Consider the following 21,319-nt stretch of genomic DNA (forward strand, 5'->3'; position numbering starts at 1 on the left):
AAGGGCCATGGTGTCAATATTGAATTATGACAAATTTGCGGCTAATTAATTAAAAAGAAAATTTACAAGCATTTAAATCATCATCAGCTCTCAAGGCTTTCCTATCTTACTCTATTTCACAATTCATTTTTCTGTTAGCTGTTAGATATGTTTTACTTCATTGAATTTTGAAGTGCTAAATTTAGTTTCAAACCTAAGTTAGTAATCAAGGAAGTATGCTAACAGATCTGCAACAATTATATAGTATTTGCCAACTTTCTTCTTTCAACAAAGTATATGCATTACACGCACTGAAAGAAAATACTTAGTTACCAAAATCATTGGGCACTGCCTCATGGGCTGAGATTTCCAAGTAGAAATACTTGTATTAAATCTGGCAAGGGTATCCCCCTTGGTAACTTGGTCATCACAGTGACTTAGTTTGCACCATGATATACTGAAATCAACTCAGTTCATACTCTTCACATATGAAAACAGAGTATGAGTCAAGAATCAGATAAAGTTTGGATCTGTATTCATATGTTATTCTAATTATCAATGTGCCAACTGCCACAACCCTTGAACTGTGAGGGACAGGAAACAGAGGCCCTATCTCCTTATCTTCATTATTTACTGAATTATTGGGGCAGACATAAAAAGAAATAAACAAAGACAGTGGCCTAGAACAGTTATGAAGCATGTGTTCCCAATGACCATAAAAAGAGAATGATCATAATTAGCCCAACAATTTAGATCTTCCAGTTGATATGAGAGTTATTGAATGTTTTCCTTTTTGGTAAGGATTCAAAAATGATTTGATTATTTTAGAGAACACAGAAACATATATGTTCATCTTTGCACTCATGGTTTAAGACAGGTTTATAATCTTGAAATAATACAGGTAACATGATGAATACCACATGAGGTAGTGCACACAAAAAACTAAGCACTATCATGCATAGTTGGCCCACAATACATACTCAATAAGAATTAAGTAATTTGTGTCTTTTTTTCTTTTCCCATTGCTACAAGTTTACTCTTTAACACTTCAAAATTCTTCTGGCATGCTGATGAAAATTTTATAAAATCCAGAGACAGAAGGAAGTCTGCATTTTTCTACACTGTGTCCAGCCACTAGATTCCAACCCACTACTTCTAGATTAAGCACTGGAATCTGCATCTAAGGAATCATATCCTGTACTTAAATAAAGTTCTTCTTAGAGCAGTATGCATTTGGTGGCACAATCTTACAGAGGAGCTTATTTAACTGTTCTATTTAAAGGCAGATTTATCAAAGACAGATTTTGATGCTGTCTATTAATTTTCTTTCATAATTCTCTTGGATTAGGTTGAAAAAATATTATTTGTCTGAATATGTTAGAGAACATATGGTATGTGTACATAAGGTCTCTCTAAGTCATTAATCACAGTTTAATGAGAATTTACTAACTGAATGGAATAAGGCAAGAACTGTGTACAGGTCAGAGAAAATGCTGTGTGTGAATACTCTAGATATAATGAAAATGTGCAAACTGGTCTCCAGTAGGAAATCCTGTGAACAAAGGTAATTTGAGTGTCACAAAAGTATAATAACTTCTGACCATTAAGCATGTAAAACTTCACATGATAATACAAGTTAATTACTCAGAGACTTGTTAAAAGGAATGAGAAATTATTAGAAAAAGACTTATTCAAATCAGTATGTGTGTAATACCCATCAATTTTATGGTGAATAAAGACATGTGTGACTATATATATATATATATGCTCTGTGTTCTATTTCCTGTTTCTAAAATTATATGCAGGCAATGAAGGCAAATTATTAACTGTAAATTTAGCTTTTATAACAATTCATTTTTATAAAACTATTAATATGATTAATTTCACAAATCACACAAATGTCGTTTTTTTCTTGAGACAGAGTCTCACTCTGTTGCCAGGCTGGAGAGCAGTGGCGTGATCTCTGCTTACTATAACCTTTGCCTTTCTGGTTCAAGTGATTCTCCTGCCTTAGCCTCCCGAGTAGCTGTGATCACAGGCATGTACCACCATACCCAGCTAATTTTGGTATTTTTAATACAGACAGGGTTTCATCACATTGACCAGGATGGTCTCCATCTCCTGACCTCCTGATCCACCTGTCTTGGCCTCCCAAAGTGTAGGTATTACAGGTGTGGGCCACCGGACCTGGCCAAATGTCATCCTTTTGCCAGATGATTGGCTTCAATTTAAAATTTGAAAAAAATATGGTCACTATGCCCATTAATCTTGTTTATTTTGCCCTTACTGTCCCCAAAACTAAGAAATAAATAGTCTGCAAAGATTATATATTTTCTAGAGTAGTGATTAATAGTATTTAATGGATGTCATTATGCCTCCAAAGAAGAGATAGATAAAGCAAATTGTTAAAGAATAATATGTTTAGGGTGCATCGGATTAAGTAAAAGATCCTTCATATGTTAAGGAATAGATATGTCATACTATATATTAATATACAGTATTAATGAATTCTCATAAATCCTTTCTACATGTCATGTACTCAGAGCTAAAAACTAAAATGTGATTTTTAGTGCCTTACCTGGGTAATATGCTAAGCTCCAGAAGAAAATGAATAAAACATTAATTTATCCACCTGTGGTGAGTGGCTGAAGATAAAATTTCTTGAATGCTTTCAAAAAGAGAGATAGTACTGTTTTTGTTTAGTTTGATATAAAATGCAAGGTATTGTACAGTAAAATAATCTGTTCGGCAATCATGGAATGATAAAGACATCCAATTCAGTAAATTACCTTAACGTGTTTAAAATCACAGAAATACAAGGCTTCAGCTGTGAGGAGAACATTGCATTTGGCTATTTGGTTCAATTCAACAGACTTTTACCATATGTCAATTCTCTAGGATTATAATTTCCTTTGCAAAGAGCCAGGGCATGGGGGGCTTCTCTTCCTGCTCCTAGCCAACAACCATGATTGTTGACTACAGTGAGTGCTCCAACATTATCACCACTGTCATCACCACCATCACCATCACCATCTTTACCATCATCATAGCAGTGGCAGTTAATCACCAATAGATGCTGATGTCTACCACATCCCTCACTCTACCCCAGCTGCTTTGCTTTCTCATCTCACCTAATCCTCCCCAGTCCCCATAATTGTTATTAATTCCATTTTATAAACAGGGAAACAGTAGCTCAGGGAGATTATAACATAACCCAAATCACAAAACACATAAAAGTCTGGGCTATAATTAGAGCCAGTGTTTTCTGAAGGCCCCACCATATCTCAGGGTAAAATAAGAAGACTGGGCTCACCCAGTGGCTCTCAGCTTGCTTCCCTATTAGAATTTCCCAAGTAGCTTCTAAAACTGATGTCCTGGGTGAACTTCTGACCTGTTACTTCAGCATTCCAGGTATGGACCCCGGAAACTGCATTTTGGAAGGAACCGCAGATGGTCCCAATGTCTGGCCAAGGCTAGAAATTTGCTGGATGAATAACTTTCTAATTTGTGTTCAGTTATTAGATTTCATGATTCTACATGTTTAGAAATAACCTGAATATTCAAAAATGCAATCTTAAACTCGGATGGTAGGGTGATTCCAAATTTTCTTCTTTTTTTTCTTTTGCTTTAGCAAACAAATTTTTAATCTTAATTCTATGCTGAGTAGTTGAATAGCTCCATTTACCTAGATACAGAAAAACTAAATTCATTTATAAACATAAAATTTAAGAATACATAAGCTCCTAGAGACCACTGAGGGTAACTAAATTGAAGCACTTCAAACTATAATCCAGGGGTTACTGAAAATCTGATTCTGAAACAGTAGTCTCTGTATGTACAAAAGATATATTTCAGGATGCTCGAAATTAAAGAACTGACATTCTAAACACCAAGCAATCATTGACTTAAAGTATGTCGGCAATTCTTTTACAATGTCTCTGAAGTCAGTGACATAAAAAAAAAAAATAGCACATGCCCTTCCTTTTATATTTTCAGTATTATTAAGAAGCAATAGTACAAATGCTGCAGTATTAAAACGGATTCCTATTTTGTAATGAATGAGCTTTTATAAATAATTCTCTAGTGAAAGGAAAACAGTATCTTAACACATAAAAGTTTTTGTTAAACAAGATTCTAAAATTTTTAAATCAGAAAATGTTAAGATTAAATTCTTTCAAAGGTTCAAACAAAAAAGCAACCTGCACAAATTCCATTAAATATGTCTTTGTACACATGCCCTGGGCACTTTGAAAATGTTAAAATTGTTGAAGTTTGACTTCCGCCACTGCTACCTTTATCTTAACGTCGCCTTCTCCCTAACCTGGCCAAAGGGTCTGATTCCAAATTTCTGAAGACTTCACTATCAAAGCACAGTGAGATGAAGAGAAAATGAATTCAATACAAGAGTGTGAAGACAAGGTAGTGAGACAATGAAATGAGATGAAAAGAGATAGAAAAGAGTTAAAAACAAAAATATAAAATGTGAAATAAAACAAAAACATGAAGTTAAGAAATAAACTAGAAATACGAAGGATCATTTGAGGTCAGGAGTTTGAGACCAGCCTTGCCAATATGGAAAAACCCCGTCTCTCCTAAAAATACAAAAATTAGCCAGGTGTGGTGGCGGGTACCTGTAATCCCAGCTACTCAGGAGGCTGAGGTGGTTGAATCGCTTGAACCTGGGAGGTAGAAGTTGCAGTGAGCCAAGATTGCACCACTGCACTGCAGTCTGGGTGACAGAACAAGACTCCATCTCAAAAATAAATAAATAAAAAGAAATATCAAGAAATGAAATAGAAAAAAACATAAATCAAAGAGCAGGTTATATTCCAGGAATAAATGAAAAGAACAGGCAACACTGGAATATAGCTTGTGCTTCTGAACTCCAAAGGGAAAATTCTAATTTTTCAGGAATCCAGGTAAAAAAGGTGAGCTTATTATGAGGAAGAAAATATGATTGCTACCAAACGTCTCCTTACTAAATTTAGTATGTGAAGCTAACAAAGCAATGTCCATATAATTCTGAGGAAAATAAACTCTATGTGAGTGTATGTGTGTGTTTGGGGATGTGGAGGGCAGTGGCGGACGATGTATCATGCAATGGCAAAACCTAGCCATTCTATCATAAACAGAAACCAAGAACAAATGGGCTAGTACAATATTCAGTACCCAGATAAAATGAAGTAATATTTATATAAGAAAAAAAAGTTGTCCAATCCAAGAGTACTTTAGATATAACTGTAAGTAAAATTTCTCATCCATAAAGAAAACACCATCCATAGACTCCTTTCTAAAGACAAAGATATGAATTAAATTTATAAAATTAACAACAAAGTGGAAAAAATCAGTAAAATTAATCATTTTTCTGGGTGCAATAAATATGAAATCAAAATTAAATAAAGTAAGAATGGTGGTTAGGAGGGAGAACTTGCTGTAATAAAACTAAGAATTTTTAAATAATAATATGTTAGAAAAACTGGTAGGTGGGAGAAATGGTGGAGAAAACCTATGTGTGTGACTTATCTTTCCTTAATATTAGAACATCCATAAATAATAAAACGAATATGGAACTGAAAGATTAATAATTCCCACCTCATAATACCTTTTATAATCTTTTCTTTCTAATATTTTGGGGTCTCTTTGTTTTCTCTTGCCATCGAGAAATATTAAACTTTAAGCATTTATTTGAAGACAGTGTGCACAGAGCTTCCCAGTGCTGGCCTGTGGACAGCCATTTAAGTAGGCATTAGGAGAGCAGTGTTGGCCTTGCTGTGTCAACACTTTTCTTCATGGGAAACCAGGTTTGTTTCTACCTGGTAAGTCTGGACTGATGGTTTCATTTTACTTTTCTGTACAGTTTGTTTTATTAATTTTTAATGGGTATGTATAGTTTCTATTAAAAAAAAATAGTATACGTTAGTATACTTAGCTGGGTATGGAGGCTCATGCCTGTAATAACAGCACTTTGGGAGGCCAAGACAGGTAGATCACTTGAGGTCAGGAGTTTGAGACCAGCCTGGCCAACATGGCAAACCCCTGCCTCCACTAAAAATTCAAAAAATTAGCCAGTTGTGGTGGTACACACCCGTAATCTCAGCTACGTGAATGACTGAGGCAGGAGAATCTTGAAATTAGGAGACAGAGGTTGCAGTGAGCCAGGATTGTGCCACTGCACTCCAGCCTGGGCAACAAAGTGAGACTCCATTTCAAAAAAGAAAAGAGAATAGGCCAGGCACAGTGGCTCAGGCCTGTAAGCCCAGCACTTTGGGAGGCTGAGGTGGGTGGATCACAAGGTCAGGAGTTCAAGACCAGCCTGGCCAAGATGGTGAAATCCCATCTCCACTAAAAATACAAAACTTAGCCGGGTGTGGTAGCAGGTGCCTATAATCCCAGCTACTGGGGAGGCTGAGGCAGGAGAATTGCTTGAACCCAGAGGCAGAGGTTGCAGTGAGCCAAGATCATGCCACTATACTCCAGCCTGGGTGACAGAGTGAGACTCCATCTCAAAAAAAAAAGGGAGTATACTTTAAAAAAATTAAGCAAAACTGCCAAGCGTATCTTTCAAAGAAGGCATCTAAACACTATGCATGGAAGAAGAAAAATAACTCTCCATTCAAATGTTACTAATGTATGCTTGGAAGGATTATTATAATCTGCTTCGAAATGCAATTATAAATACCAATTTGTAAAAAAAAAAAAAATACCAATTTGTTAGATGTGATTGTAATTAATTGGATTCCCAGGCAAATTATAGACATTGGCCATGAATAATATAAAATTAGGAGAAAATCAGAAACAAGTATATTAGGGAAGTCACTTTTCTACAAGTACATACCCTCCTCTTTCAATTATAGTAATCTTACTTATGTTTACCTTGGCTTCCTTCTTTCTGGCCTGCCTCTTCTATTTATTTTGAAAACAAGTATGTCACCTTGTATGAGTCAGCATACTTCAGAATCTTGCTGCAAGATTTCTGGAAGATCATGAGGTACATAAATAGCTCTGGAAGTTCACAAATCCCTAGAGAATTGAGGATGGTTCAGGTACCACATTTAAACTACGATTTCTTTCCCTCCCCTACTTTCTGCATTTGTTAGTAGTGATTACCGAGAATGCCAATGCAATGTTCAGCCCACTGAACCATTTATATACTGATTTTTAGACCAAATTGGCATTCTAGATACCAGGAATTTAATGGTGAACAGGTGAAACTGTGAAAATGATGACCCACTATGCTTATAGTTTACACGTTTACTAACAGGTAAAAATTAATAAACAGTTTCGTTTACATTATAATAAAGGTAGATACAGGAAGTTACAGATATAAGCATGAGATCAACAAATACTTAGACAAGGACAAAACTTTAAAGAGAAGTCGTCAATACTGACGATTTAAACAGGTAAAAATGATGTGGAAAACAGAAGAAAAAGAGAGAGGGAAGAGAAACAAATACAGCCTGTCCCCTTCAGAGCATGATAAATACATAAGGCAGATAACTGCTGTATAATTTTGGGGTAAAATTAATTTTGCAAGTGTCAGTTTCTTCAAAATATTAAAGGAGGATAAAATATTATCCTAAGCCTTAAATAAAGCCTCCAAAACACTTAGCACAAATCCTAGCACATAATAAAGTTGTAATCAGTGCTAGCCACCTTTATTAGCATCAGAATTTTTAAACACAGTTCTAGAAATTTTACAAGAAACAATAGGAATCCATATACATTAATTATAGATGACCTAAAATCATCATGTAAATAATTTCTTTTTAAAGAGGAACAAATGATAAAGCTGTCAAGTACAGTTGTTTACTCTTCGGTTTCCGTTGTTCAGTTTCTGTGTTCATCTCAAAGAATTTTGCAAACACTGTCAAATTCTACAAACTCATCACATCCATCCAAGTTGCAAGAAAAAACATCTCCTATTTACCTCTTAGAGATCTTCCTTTAAATTTCTTATTTCTTTGTTTACACACTACTATATTATACCACTTTGGGAGTGGTTGGATCATCACAAAATGAAATAGAAACTAATTGATATGGTTAGTCTTTGTGTCCCCACCCAAATCTCATATTGAATTGCAGTCCCTGTAATCTCCATGTGTCAAAGAAGACACCAGGTGGAAGTAACTGAATCATGGAGGCAGTTTCTCCCATGCTGTTCTTACGAGATCTGATGGTTTTACAAGGGGTTCTTCCCCCTTCACTCAGCACTTCTCCTTCCTGCTGCCTTGTGAAGAAGGTGCCTTGCTTCCCCTTCACCTTCTACCATGATTGTAAGTTTCCTGAGGCCTCCCCAGCCATGCTGAACAGTGAGTCAATTAAATCTCTTTCCTTTATAAATTACCCAGTCTCTAGCAGTTCTTTATAGCAGTATGAAAACAGAAGAACACACTAACATAAATAGAACACAATTTCCTCATTATGAAAGAGTAAGAGAAAGTGCAAATTCCGTAAGTTATGGGACTGGTTCCCAGGGAACATTAGGTAATATCTGGAGATACTTTTGTCCCTCACAACTGGAAGGAAGGTGCTATTAGCATCCAGTGGGTATGATCTGAGAGACCAAAATAGATGCCCCCTTATCAACTAAGAGGTATGCTAAGGTTAAGGAAACCAAGTTACTTATGGGTAGAGGGTTCAGGGCTTGGTTGGCATGACAAATTTCTAAATTTCTACAGCTAAACTTGTTAACAATAGGAGCTATCAACTCTGATTTATAACTCAGACCTCTAAAGCTCTGATTGGTCAAAAGCCTGGCCTTACAAAGACTATTTTCTGATAAGCAACTGCAGACAACAAGCCAGTTTCATCTAGCTTATAGAGGCTGTACACAAAATCTATGTCCTGTAGTTCACTTTTCGATGTAAAGAGCCAAATTCCACTTCATTTGAATGCTAAAACCCTGCCCCAAAGTAAACATTGGATGTTACTATGAGAGTATTTTAAGAAAGTTAACCAAGGCTTTAGCAGAAAAATCCCTCAGAAAGCTTCATTAGAGAGCCTTTCTCCACCACAATAATGCCCCTGCTCATTCATCTCATCAAAAAGTAATTTTGCCAGAGTTTCAGTGGGAAATCATTAGACATCCACTTTATTGTCCTGATTTGTCTCCTTCTGACTTGTTTTTGTTTCCTGTTCTTTTAAGAATCTTTAAAGAGCACCCATTTTTCTTCAGTGAATAATATTTTTCAAAACCTACACTGACATGCTTAAATTCCCAGGACCCTCAGTTCTTTATGGATGGACTAAGTGGCTGGTATCATCACTTACAAAAGTATCTTAAGCTTGATGGAGTTTATGTTGGGAAACAAATCTTATATGTTTTATTTTTGTCTTTTGATTCCATTTTCCATGAACTTTCTGAAGTCCTCTTGTGTACGCAATCACTTTATTCAGACATTGGACAATGGGTAGCATAAAACAAAGAAACTTAAAAGGACACAACTGAGATAAGCTGTAGTTTTACCAAAAAATGAGTGGTTTGACGTAGTTTCAAATCCACAGTGCAAGGAAGGCTGATCCCAAGCTAGCTCTGCAATTTTTCTTAGTTGCAGAGAGAGAAATTAAAGCTTGAGGCTGAGATGGCCAGACCCTGTGGGCAGACTATCAAGCAGGATGAAACTGCATGAAGAGAGAAACCTAGAGGGGTTTAGAAGAACTGCTTGATTTCTAGCTGAATACTAATTTGAATGTGCATGGCTTCAAACTGCATAAATCTGGGACAGCAATAAAGGATACCATTCTAGCAAAAACTCACATTTCAACCAGTCAGAGTGGAGAGAATCCACAATTCATGAAGCATTGGCTAGAGTCCTCAGAAGGGTATCACCTTAGTAATGGGATAAATTAGGCCTAGTCTAAAGGCTATGCAGAACCCCCCCTAAGAAAGCTTAAAAGAAACCTCAAAAGAAGAAACTGAATCTCAAAAGGAACTTAACTACATGCCAGAACAAAGTCTAACACTTTGTAGAAAGATACAGCAAAATTCAAACCACAAAAATTTGACATCCGATCAAAAATAATCCAGTGTGCAAGGAAGCAGGAAATTGTGAGACATAAACAAAATGGGAAAAAAGAGATTTACATAAGCAGGACCAGAAATTATACAGATGATAGAATTAAGAGCAAAGGACATTTAATAGCGAATATAAATATGGTCCATATGCCCAGGAATGTAGAGGAAAATGTGGAAATAGGGAGGACAGAAATGAAAGATATAGAACAGAGTTGCACAGAACTTCCAGAAGTAAAAAGGAAGAAATGAAAAATATGCCAAGTAGGATTTTTAAAATGTTAGACACCATAGAATATTACTTAAAAGGAATGCAAAAACAAAATGATTTAAAAAAAACTATTAAAATGAAGCAGAGTGCAAATCAAAACCACGAGAGACCATCTCACACCAGTTACAGTGGTGATCATTAAAAAATTAGGAAACAGGCCAAGCATGGTGGCTTATGACTGTAATCCCAGCACTTAGGGAGGCTGTGGCAGCTGGATCACGAGGTCAGGTGCTTGAGATCAGCCTGGCCAACATAGTAAAACCCAGCCTCTACTAAAAATACAAAAAATTAGCCAGGCATGGTGGCAGCCACCTGTAATCCCAGCTACTCAGGAGGCTGAGGCAGGAGAATTGCTTGAAACCAGGAGGTGGTTTGCAGTGAGCCCAGATTGCGCAACTGCACTCCAGCCTGGGCGACAGTGTAAGACTCCATCTCAAAGAAAAAAGAAAGGAAACAATAGATGCTGGAGAGAAGGTGGAGAAATACGAATGTTTTACACTGTTGACAGGAATGTAAATTAGTTCAACCATTTTGGAAGACAGTGTGGCGATTCTTTAAAGATCTAGAACTAGTAATACTGTTTGACCCAGCAATCCCATTAGTATGTATATGTACTAATCACAGACGGTTTCATGGAACTGGTAGAAAACTTCAAGTAAGTGCTTTTTTGTTGTTTGTGTTTTAAAACAGGGTCTCACCCTGTCACCCTGGCTAGAGCACAGTGGCACAAACATGGCTGGCTGCGGTCTCAACCTCCTGGGCTCAAGCAATCCGCTTGCCCCAGCCTCCTGTGTAGCTGAGACCACAGGTATGTGTCACTATAGGCACAAAAATGGCTATCCCTAAAAATAGGGAGCCCCAGTATCCAAGAAGGACATCCATATACTTGCTACTCAAAGGCTAGGCCTTGGTTCAGCAGCATTAGCAACACCGGGAAGCTTGCTGGAAATACAGACTCTGCTAGCCACACCATATACCTACTGAGTCAGAATCTGCGTTAAAGCAAATTCTTAGGTGATCTGTGTGCATGACCAAGTCTGAGATGGCCAATTCTGGATCATGCTGGACAGGAGTTGGCATCTTCAGATGCATGAGTTTCTCCGTCTTCACCACTAGTGAAATTTCCTTCACCACTAGTTCCTTACTCCAGAAATCTAGTTATTTAGTTTGTACTCCATGTATCTCTGACTTCACACTCCCGACAGCATTCATTTCCTCTGGCATATAAATGTATTCAAGACTTTCCAAGATAAAACACAAAAATCACTTTCTCAACTGTTAATTCCCCCTAACCACAGCCTCCTCTCTCTCCTCTATGCTCTAGAGGCAGTCTTAGGGAAAGACTTAAAACTTACAGAAAGAGTTGCATGTACGCTGAGCACGGTGGCTCATGTCTGTAATCCCAGCCCTTTGGGAGGCTGAGGCAGTTGGAACATGAGCTAAGGAGTTCAAGGCCTTCCTGGCCAAGATGGTGAAACCCTGTCTATACTAAAAATACAAAAAAATAGCTAGACATGGTGGCACATGTCTGTAATCCCAGTTACTCGGGAGGCTGAGGCAGAGAACTGCTTAAACTGGGGAGGCAGAGGTTGCAGTGAACCAAGATTGAGCCACTGCACTGCAGCCAAGGTGACAGAGTGAGACTCTGTCTCAAAAAAAGAGAAAGAGTTGCATGTATTTGGTCTGGATTTCCTCCTTACATTTTATTCTATAACCCAGACTTGTATGTGTTACTTACTATTGCTCCACAAAAAGTCTCCCACGCAGATTTCTGGTGACTTCCTAACTACAAAACTGGGTGAGCCCTTTCAGTCTGTATCTCACTGACCTGCCATAGAATTAAAAAGTGTTGACCTTGTCTTCCTCTTTCACAGTAAAAGTAGCTAATATATATGTAATGTGTGTTGTCTTCAGATACTGGTTAAGTGCGTTACATGCACGATTTTTTTTTTTTTTTTGCTTAGTGCTTTTGCTATTTTCACAGTATTCCCCTAACTCCTTATGTGCCTACTTGCCTAGCACTTCTTTTTAGACTTAGGTCTTTAAATCATTCCAAATAATCTCCACTCTTGGTCCCATAAATTTTCAAAACTCATCAATTCTCCTACCATTGAGTCTAGAATAATTTGATACTCCCCAGAATAATACAAAAATCCAATGAAAATTGAGTCACAGTACTTAAAAAAGGAAAAAAAGTGTATGTTCCAGAACTATAAAATTTGATACAATGCAGATGGCACCCATCATATGGTGATTGGCAAAGAAAATCTCATAATAATTATAAAAATTCATAAGCATTCTTCAAAACATTTCCACTCTACTACTGCTATGCCCTCTAAGTTAAAAGAAGACTTAGATGAATTCTGCATCTCTTCGTTGGTGCCCAAGTAACACCATCCAGAAATACAAGTAACACTTTTAAGTGTTACAAAAATGTCAAAGGCCAATGATTATCATTTCTAAAAATATATCCTATTATTTATAATACTAAAAATTAACATTTTGAAAATTGTCTATGTGTCACTTACCCCAGCCTACATGCCTTTGTCTGGTCCTTACTCTCAGCTGCTGGTCACCCTGATTCCTATTTCACTGAGAAAAGTAAAGCATTCAAAAGAGAAGTTCCACAGATGCTGTTTTCACACCCACCAATGCACCTGCATCTGATGCGTTAAAATCTCATGCACCCATGAATTCTCATGCATCTACTGTCCCAGGACATAGAAGCCTGCTCCCATTTCAGACCTGCCTCCACACACACACACAACGGTAGACATTGCCATTTAAGGTCATGTGCTTTAGCAATTTCCCCCTCTCTCCACCAACATCAGATAACACTCTCTTCTGAATAGTTCTCATCTGCTTGTAAAACATATTTATCTACTCTAAAAGCAACTAAATAACTGATTACCTTGTTCACACCTCTTCCCACAATCTCATTTGCGCCCCCTACCACTCTTTTTTTGCAGTAATGTTCACTGAAATGTTTCTATACACCCTGATTCCTCCAACCATTTATTGGAAACTTAGGCTAATCAGGCATTTTCTTCTGCCACCCAAAAACACTACTCTTGTCAAAGTCCACAGTGAGCTCCATGTCACAGAATCTGATGATCAAATTTCAAGCCTCCAAGTTCTTGCAGCATTTGACGCAACTGATTACCTCCTCCTTCTCGGAAAGCTTTCATCGTTTGGCTATCAGAACACCACACTCCCCTGTGTTTTCTCCCACCTTACTGGCCTCTCTTAAGTCTCCTTCTTCACCTTCCCATCCCTCTTATGTTGCTGTGACTCATAGGCCTGTTTTTCTTTCTGTCACCTCATTGAGCTTTATGACTAAACAGTACCTTCATGCATGGTGTTTGCTCTTTCAGCCTAGAACTCTCACCTAAATTGCAAACTCCTGTGCCTATTTGCCTACAGTACATCTCACATGGATTTCCATTTGCATCTGAAACATACCACGCTCAACACTAAACTTCTGGTCTAGTCTTTCTCCCTACCCCACCCCCAAAACTATCTGTGCCTGACACATACTCCACATCTTGTACATTCCAGCTTCCTTACCCTAGGTTTTAAGGACAAAAATCTCTGGCGACACCACTGATTCAACTCTTTCTCCCATTCCACATATCAAATCTGTCACTCTGACCACTCTGGACTGAGCCATCACCACCTCTAATTTGCTCAGTGGATCAGATTGTACCAAGTAGAAGAAAAAGCCTGTGTCTCACCCACTAGGCATGCTACTGCAGGTGCCATTCTAGTGTTCCTAAATAATTGACAACTTTCCTAAAAGGAAGTACCTAGGAGCTATACTACAATGCTCTTAGGAAAGGGATGAACCTGGAAACCATCATTCTCAGCAAACTGACAGAAGAACAGAAAATCAAACACCGCATGTTCTCACTCATAGGTGGGTGTTGAACAGCGAGAACACATGGACACAGGGAGGGGAGCATCACACACTGAGGTCTGTGGAGGGGAACTAGGGGAGGAACAGCAGGGGATGGGGAGTTGGGGAGGAATAACATTGGGAGCAATGCCAGATACAGGTGATGAGGAGGAAGGCAGTAAACCACATTGCCATGTATGTACCTATGCAATAATCCTGCATGTTCTTCACATGTACCCCAGAACCTAAAATGCAATAAAATATACAAAATAAATAAATAAATAAAATATTTCCAAGTAGGAAATCTTCTTTATTATAAAAACTGAGTTCATCTTTCAATTTGGTCATGTATCTTTTTAAAAAGAATAGCAACAAAATTCGTCTTTATTTCCACTTCACAAGTATATTCTAATTGGGGAGGGTATTGTTCTGCTATGTTAAAGCAAAAGATTGCTAAATGGTACTAAATGATCCTTTTCCACCCCAACACATATCTGGGGCATATTATATCACTTTTCTGTTTAGCTCTCATCAGCTTCTTTCAAGAGCTTAATTTTACAGACATATCCAGACAGGTACAGGTTCTGTTCCAATTCCTAAAGGGTTGCATTTAATTATCACTTCAAATTTTAAGACATAAAACCGGTTGTGGAGCAGTGAAGAGATAAAAAGTTTTGAGTGCAAGAAATCCCCACGTAGGAGAGAGAGGCACATTAACCCTTTTACCTTCTGAGGTCTCTTTTCAGTAGTGTTGGAATATTTCTCTCAGTGCTATCTGAAGGGATAAGGAGCCCTGTCTTCCTTCACTCCTTGAGGTGCCATTAATTAACTATGATTTTAAACCACTAAAACTTCCTTCTCATTTAAGGGTAAGCCTGTCCAAGCAAGGATGACTGAGCCAGGAACTTTACATTTGACGTAGGTTCATCTTTTATTCCCTGATGAGGGAAGTAAAACATCATTCTCTGCTCTATGTGCTGTGACACAGAATAGGTTTAGGAGGGAAACCCTGGACGACAGCATGAAAGAAATGTAACTAGAAGCTGCACCACCTGTATTTTAGATCTTATACTCCACTAACCAACTATGTGATCTTGGGCAAATACATCCCTTCTCCTTGTGTATCAGTTTCCTTGTCCATCAAGCTTACTTAATGAAATTCACATCGAAATGTTAGGGAAATCAAATTTATAAGCCTGAAAGACATTTCAAAAGGCAAAATTGCAAAGAAATTAATTGATAATTATATACAATAGTAAAGTGAAAACCTCCTTTTCCTTCCCTTTTCTAGGCTAAGACTGCATATCTCACGATGCATACTGATCCAAAACAACTTATATTTTTAGCCTTGATTGACCCCTAAAGTCAATGAGGTTTCAGCTTTTCTATGACATTAACATGTGCTGCATACTTCCAATGTTGACATCCACTGAGTTCTTACTTAGTGTTGAGATGTCATGAGTCAGAAACATCAAAATCAAAGATGGGGTACAGAAGGAAACCGTGACGAAGATGAAGATGGCGGTGGCCACGGCTGGGGTCCTGGGAGTCCGGTGCCTCCAAAGGGCATCCCAGAATGTAATGCCACTTGGTGCATGGAGACTCTCCCACCTTACCAAGGACATGCTCCTGGGGCCCTATCCTAGGACCCCAGAAGAACAGACCACCACTGCCAAGAAGTATATATGTGTGTGGAAGACTACGAGCCTTACCCAAATGATGACTGGGGTATGGCGACTACTACCCGTAACTTCCTGACTGCTCACAGCAAGAGAGGGATCCATGGTATGACTGGGATCAACCAGACCTGAGGTTGAACTGGGGTGAAAGGAGGCACTGGGATATAGACATGTATGCCAGGAACCATGTGGATACGTCCCCAACACCTGTTTCTTGGAATGACATGTGTAGGCAGCTCTTTGGCTTTGTGGTTTTCATGATGTTCATGTTCTGGGTAGGGCATAACTACCCTGTCTACCAGCCTGTGGCACCAAAGCAGTATCCTTACAATGATCTGTACCTGAAACTAGGCAGCCATCCCTCCAAAGAACCCGAGCTGGTGGTTCACTATGAGATCTGAGGAGGCTTCATGGGCTTTTGTGCTCTCTAACTAGGACTCCCTCATTCCTAGAAATTTAACCTTAATGAAATCCCTAAATAAAACTCAGTGCTGTGGAAAAAAAAAATGGAAGTAAACAGCAAGGAGGCAAGTCATAAATAATGATATATCAAGTTTCACCAAAACTAAGATCATTAAGAATGAGAAAGAAAATATTGCCATTTAAAATTTAAGATTCCATTGATTGTGAGAAAGGAATGTTTCAATCTAGGAAAATGTACATTTTTTACTTGGTAAAAAAAAAAAAAAGTTTGTCATGGTTTTTAAGCTTTTTGAAAATAAGAGGACAGTGATAATGGTTACTTAATAAATTAAACCAACAAAACAGAATCTATCTGCTTATGGGTCTATCATTACGTGCCATGTTACAAAAATTTGATACATGAAAAAAAATATGTCATATAATCCAGAGGACTGCTGAAATATCTCAATTTTATTCCTGTTCTGACACTAACGTTTAACTCCTTCATTGTGGTTAGGTGAGTTTTGTGACCTAATTATCACTGTTCTTTGTTTTATTGTCTTTTGTTCTGAGACAGGGTCTTACTCTGTTGTCCAGTCTGGACTGCAATGGCATGATCATACCTCATTGCAACCTTGAACTCCTGTTCTCAAGCAGTCCTCCTGCCTCAGCTTCCCAAAGTGCTGATATTACAGGCAGTAGTCATTGCTCAGCCTGTTCTTTTTCTTGGAACAGGAATTGAAAAGATTTTTCTATAAAGGGCCAGATAAAAGATATTTTCGGCTATAAGGGCCATATAATGTTACAACTACTCAATTCTGTTGTTGTAGCACAAAAGCAGCCATGGACAATATGTAAACAAACCAGTGTGGCTGTGTTCCAACAAAGCTTTATTTATAAAACAAGAGGCAGGCCAGTGTGCCTTGTGACTCATGGTTTGCAAACCTATGGCTTAGAAGACAAATAAGCTCAGACTGCCCTGCAAATAAACATATTGGGTCAAACATGTCTAAAGGTATAATTGCTTCAGTTAAAGAATATTGTAATCTAGAGTTCCTTTTAGGTCTGAACTTTTACAAAGGAAAAGCTTGGAGTCATGACAATATGGACTTTTTGTGCATTCTTAACAAATACTGTGAGAATGGGGAGGATGAACGGGATTGTACCTGTCTCAATAAGTGATTAGGCTTAAAAATGCTGAAACAGCCGTCAGTGTTTTCAAGGTTCAGCCTACTTCAACACAATAGTCAGATACTTACTGCAAAATAAAACAGACGCAAAAAAAGCACACAGGGATGTAAAAACAACAAATGAAGCCACTAAAATGGAACATCAAGTCGGGAATTATTTAACTGTTGGGCTGAAGCAACTCAACAAAGCTCCTCACATTAATTGGCATCTGCTTTCCCCACCTTTTAAGTTTTGATTAACCGTTCCGGCCAGAATGGATCACAATTTCAACACCTGAGTCCCATTTTAATAAACTGGATTTGGTTCAGAACACCTCACAGTTACTTCAGAGAATGGCAGTTACAGAAACCTGCTCTTGAATTTGAAATTTATAGGAAGAAAGGTTTCAAATGACTTTCACTTATATCTTCCTTCTCAGAGATCAGATGTAAAAATATCAGCCCAGAATCAATTATATTTAGGGATAATAAATTTATAAAAGAAACACCTTGTTCCTCAAGATTCTATAAACAGGTTGGGAGCAGGGGCTCATGCCTATAATCCCAGCAATTTGGGAGGCTCAGGCAGGCAGATCACTTGAGGCCAAGAGTTTGAGAGCTGCCTGACTAACATGGCAAAACCCCTGTCTGTACTAAAAATACAAAAATTAGCTGAGTATGGTGGTATATGCCTGTAATTTCAGTTATTTGGGAGACTGAGGAACGAGAATCACTTGAACCCAGGAGGCAGAGGGTGCAGTGAGCTGAGATTGCACCACTGCACTCCAGATTGGGCAACCAAAAAAAAAAAAAAAGATTGTATAAATATCTATTTTCATGCCTATAAATGTATAGTTTGTGTATAGAATAGAATAGAAAATTAAAGTTAAGAGCACAACAGTCACTCCACTAGACAGTGTGCTCTAATTGTGTTGATAAGGATTACCAATGTAGGTAAAAATTCAGAATCAATAGTTGATTTAGATACCTTACAGAGCTGTGACTCTCAAGCCTGTAACACATAATACAAAGGAAATATCATTCTGTTACTTTTGTACAGCTTGATAAGTTCTTGTACCGTACATTTACATTCATTACCTATTTTAACAAACACTGTGTAAGATCAATAGGATAAATCCCTTATTTGAAAAATGAGGTTGAAGACACAGGTTAATTGATTTAACCAAATTTATAGAGTAAATTGGTTTTGCAGTTAGGATTAGAATCAAGTTGCCATCATTCGCAGCTGAGCTCTTTCATCCAGGAGAAAATAAGCCCCACAAAGCCTGGAATTTTTTCGTGATTTGTTTACTACCACATCTCTACCAAACTGCAGAACACATTACGGATATTCAAAAAGTTCATGTTGAATAAATGAATGAATAAATCTTTTTAAAATAGTTAAAGTAGGAACACAGAAAGGTAAAAGCAGAACACAAACAAAGCCATGAGATGGCCTCGCTCTCCTTGTCCTTGCAGCAAATCATCAGTTTTATTTCTTCTGCATCTTTTCTATGTCTCAAGGGGCCCAAACCCACTATGACCCCTGGTGATTGACCAAGTGGAGTTGACCAGGAACAACACTTAGACAATCAGTGAGAGGGGTCAGAGGACAGGAGTTTTAGACCCAGCCTTTCTACCTGGAGGGTTGGCTGCAGACAAGTCATTCATTTGAGGAGCCTCAATTTCCCAGTCCTTTCTGGCTTTCACATCTGGACTTACTATCTGCTTTGCCTAACTACAGGAGTATGAGAAAGGTCAAGTAAGATCATGAAGATATTTTACACTCCATACATATCGATGAAGCCATTATTGCCTAATTCTGCAGTCATCTTCTCAGAATAACATCCAGAGTGAAACCCAGGCAACAGGATTACATTAGCATTTATTTGCTTCAGTGGATCAAGACCAGATCAATGTCTCTTGGATCCTTGGGAGAGTTCTCTTTCAGCCCCCAGTTCTGTTAAAAGATAATCCATAACGTCATTTCATTCTGATGTTGGGAGCACCTCTTCTGGCCAAGACTCTCAACTGAGCTTTCCTGACTGCCAAAGTGGACTCTTTTGACTCATTCTCTACTGTTCCCCCTAAACCTTCAAATTCTCCTACTTCTCAAGTCCACTGTCCTTGGAATCCTTGGAACCAGGCAATGTGCCTGGCCTTGCATCTTTGTGGTTACTTATCAGCAGAATCCATGCTGTTATATGGCTTGTGCCCCCTGTATTCCCTGGGGAATACAGTCCTGTAAAAACAGGTCTTCTCCTTTTTTGCAGTATTGGTGATTTTAGACAGTGGTCTTCTAGGACAGTATTATATATTCTCCTAATAACGATGATAGAGAGATGAATGGGTGGATGCAAGAGTGGATGGATGAATGGATGGATAGAGAAACAGATAGATAAATAGAAAATAGACAGATAGGTGGACAGATGGATGTATAGATGGTTGGATGGAGAGACAGATGATAGACAGATGGATGGAGGGGTAGATGGATAGACAGATGGATAGATGAATAGATGAAAAGATGAATACTAATCTAACTGACAGTTAGGTGGAGTAAGATGCCTCTCTCCTGTACAGTTAAAAGCAGGCAAGCATTCTGCCCAGGATATGGGGAGGAATTCTGAGAAGGAACAAAAAGATGAAAATATCTGAGAAACACCATGAGCAATAATATGAGTCTCTTCTCCCAAATTGCATAAATATTTCAAAAGCATGTGAAAACTACTCAGAATAGCTATGATGTAAGGTAGGAGAGTGGTGACAAACTATGCCTTTAGAAAGCTTCTAGTCTTCCATCCATACTTTGCTTTTGTTTTTTTGGTTTGATTAGCCAATAATGCAAGGAGTGGGTAGCCAGATTTTAAGAAGGCTCTATATTTTTTACATGAATTTACATATACTTACACACACCTGCAGTAAATGATCTCTCCAAGCTGCAGAAGAATAAGAGGGCCTATTCATACCCATGACCCCACGTAAACATAGTCCGATTTGGGTCAAGCGTTTTAAGTACCACTGACGTTCTCCTACCTCACAGAAGCTTTGGCACTGGTGTTTCCTCAGGTCCCCTGATTCCTTGCAGGGCTCCAGGCACTGAAAGGAAGGAACAATAAAAATAAATAAAACATGGAAACAAAAAAAAAAGCCAAGAGGAAAAAAGAATTCACCTGTAATTGTGGCTTTTCAATGCTCCTTTATTCTGGTTAGTTTAGAAAACCAAAGAATCAGCTGCTCTTTTTAATTGGGTATAACACAAATCTGAGCAAAAGCACCATTACAGAATGGGGACCAAAAAATGTATTTCAACATAATTGAAAAGGAAACGTTACCGCCTGGCAGTGACTTACAGGAAAAGCAATGATTGTCACCATCAGCCAGAGGAATTGGACTAAGAAATATTTTCTATTCAGTAAGAAATACTTTCTAAAGGTTGTTGTTTCTGATGAATTCTTTTCCCATAAAACTTAATATTACATTTCTTTTAGATTGGCAGCATTCGGCTATTTTTCATATACTCTTCTACAAGTAAGTGAAAATACATTGTATTAAATGTATGTATGTACACATATTATTATTAATGTGTGTCCTTGTATCAATGAAACCAACAGCATTCAGATACATCCAGTTTATTCACTCCATTAAAATGCATTGAGTAAATCTGTTAGATTCTGACATGAGAGTTTCATAACAGAAAATGAAGTATTCTTAAACATACATGTATATAGCTTATTACTATATGCATTCTAATAAAGACACTAGCCAGACTCCATTGTTCAAGAATGACTGTAATAATACATAGTAAGATTGTTGAATAAACAAATTATATACACATATAATGTATAGTTTATTACTAACATATAGTATATTAGCATATACATTATATATATACATGAAATGTAAAGTATATAT

The 21,319-nt window shown here is 37.8% G+C and overlaps 1 protein-coding gene and 1 pseudogene across 1 annotated transcript in view; one reads left to right on the top strand and one right to left on the bottom strand.

Annotated features, from left to right (window-relative positions):
- Window positions 1–21,319, bottom strand: part of ANOS1 (anosmin 1) — a 195,427-nt gene that overhangs the window by 66,544 nt on the left and 107,564 nt on the right. The window contains exon 3 of the mRNA XM_010336194.3: window positions 20,441–20,503. Coding sequence (XP_010334496.2) covers window positions 20,441–20,503 — 63 coding nt within the window. The remainder of the gene's footprint in view (window positions 1–20,440; window positions 20,504–21,319) is intronic.
- Window positions 15,676–16,237, top strand: LOC101053990 (NADH dehydrogenase [ubiquinone] 1 beta subcomplex subunit 8, mitochondrial pseudogene; annotated as a pseudogene).

Source organism: Saimiri boliviensis, chromosome X (assembly GCF_048565385.1).
Source record: "Saimiri boliviensis isolate mSaiBol1 chromosome X, mSaiBol1.pri, whole genome shotgun sequence".
NCBI lineage: Eukaryota > Metazoa > Chordata > Mammalia > Primates > Cebidae > Saimiri > Saimiri boliviensis.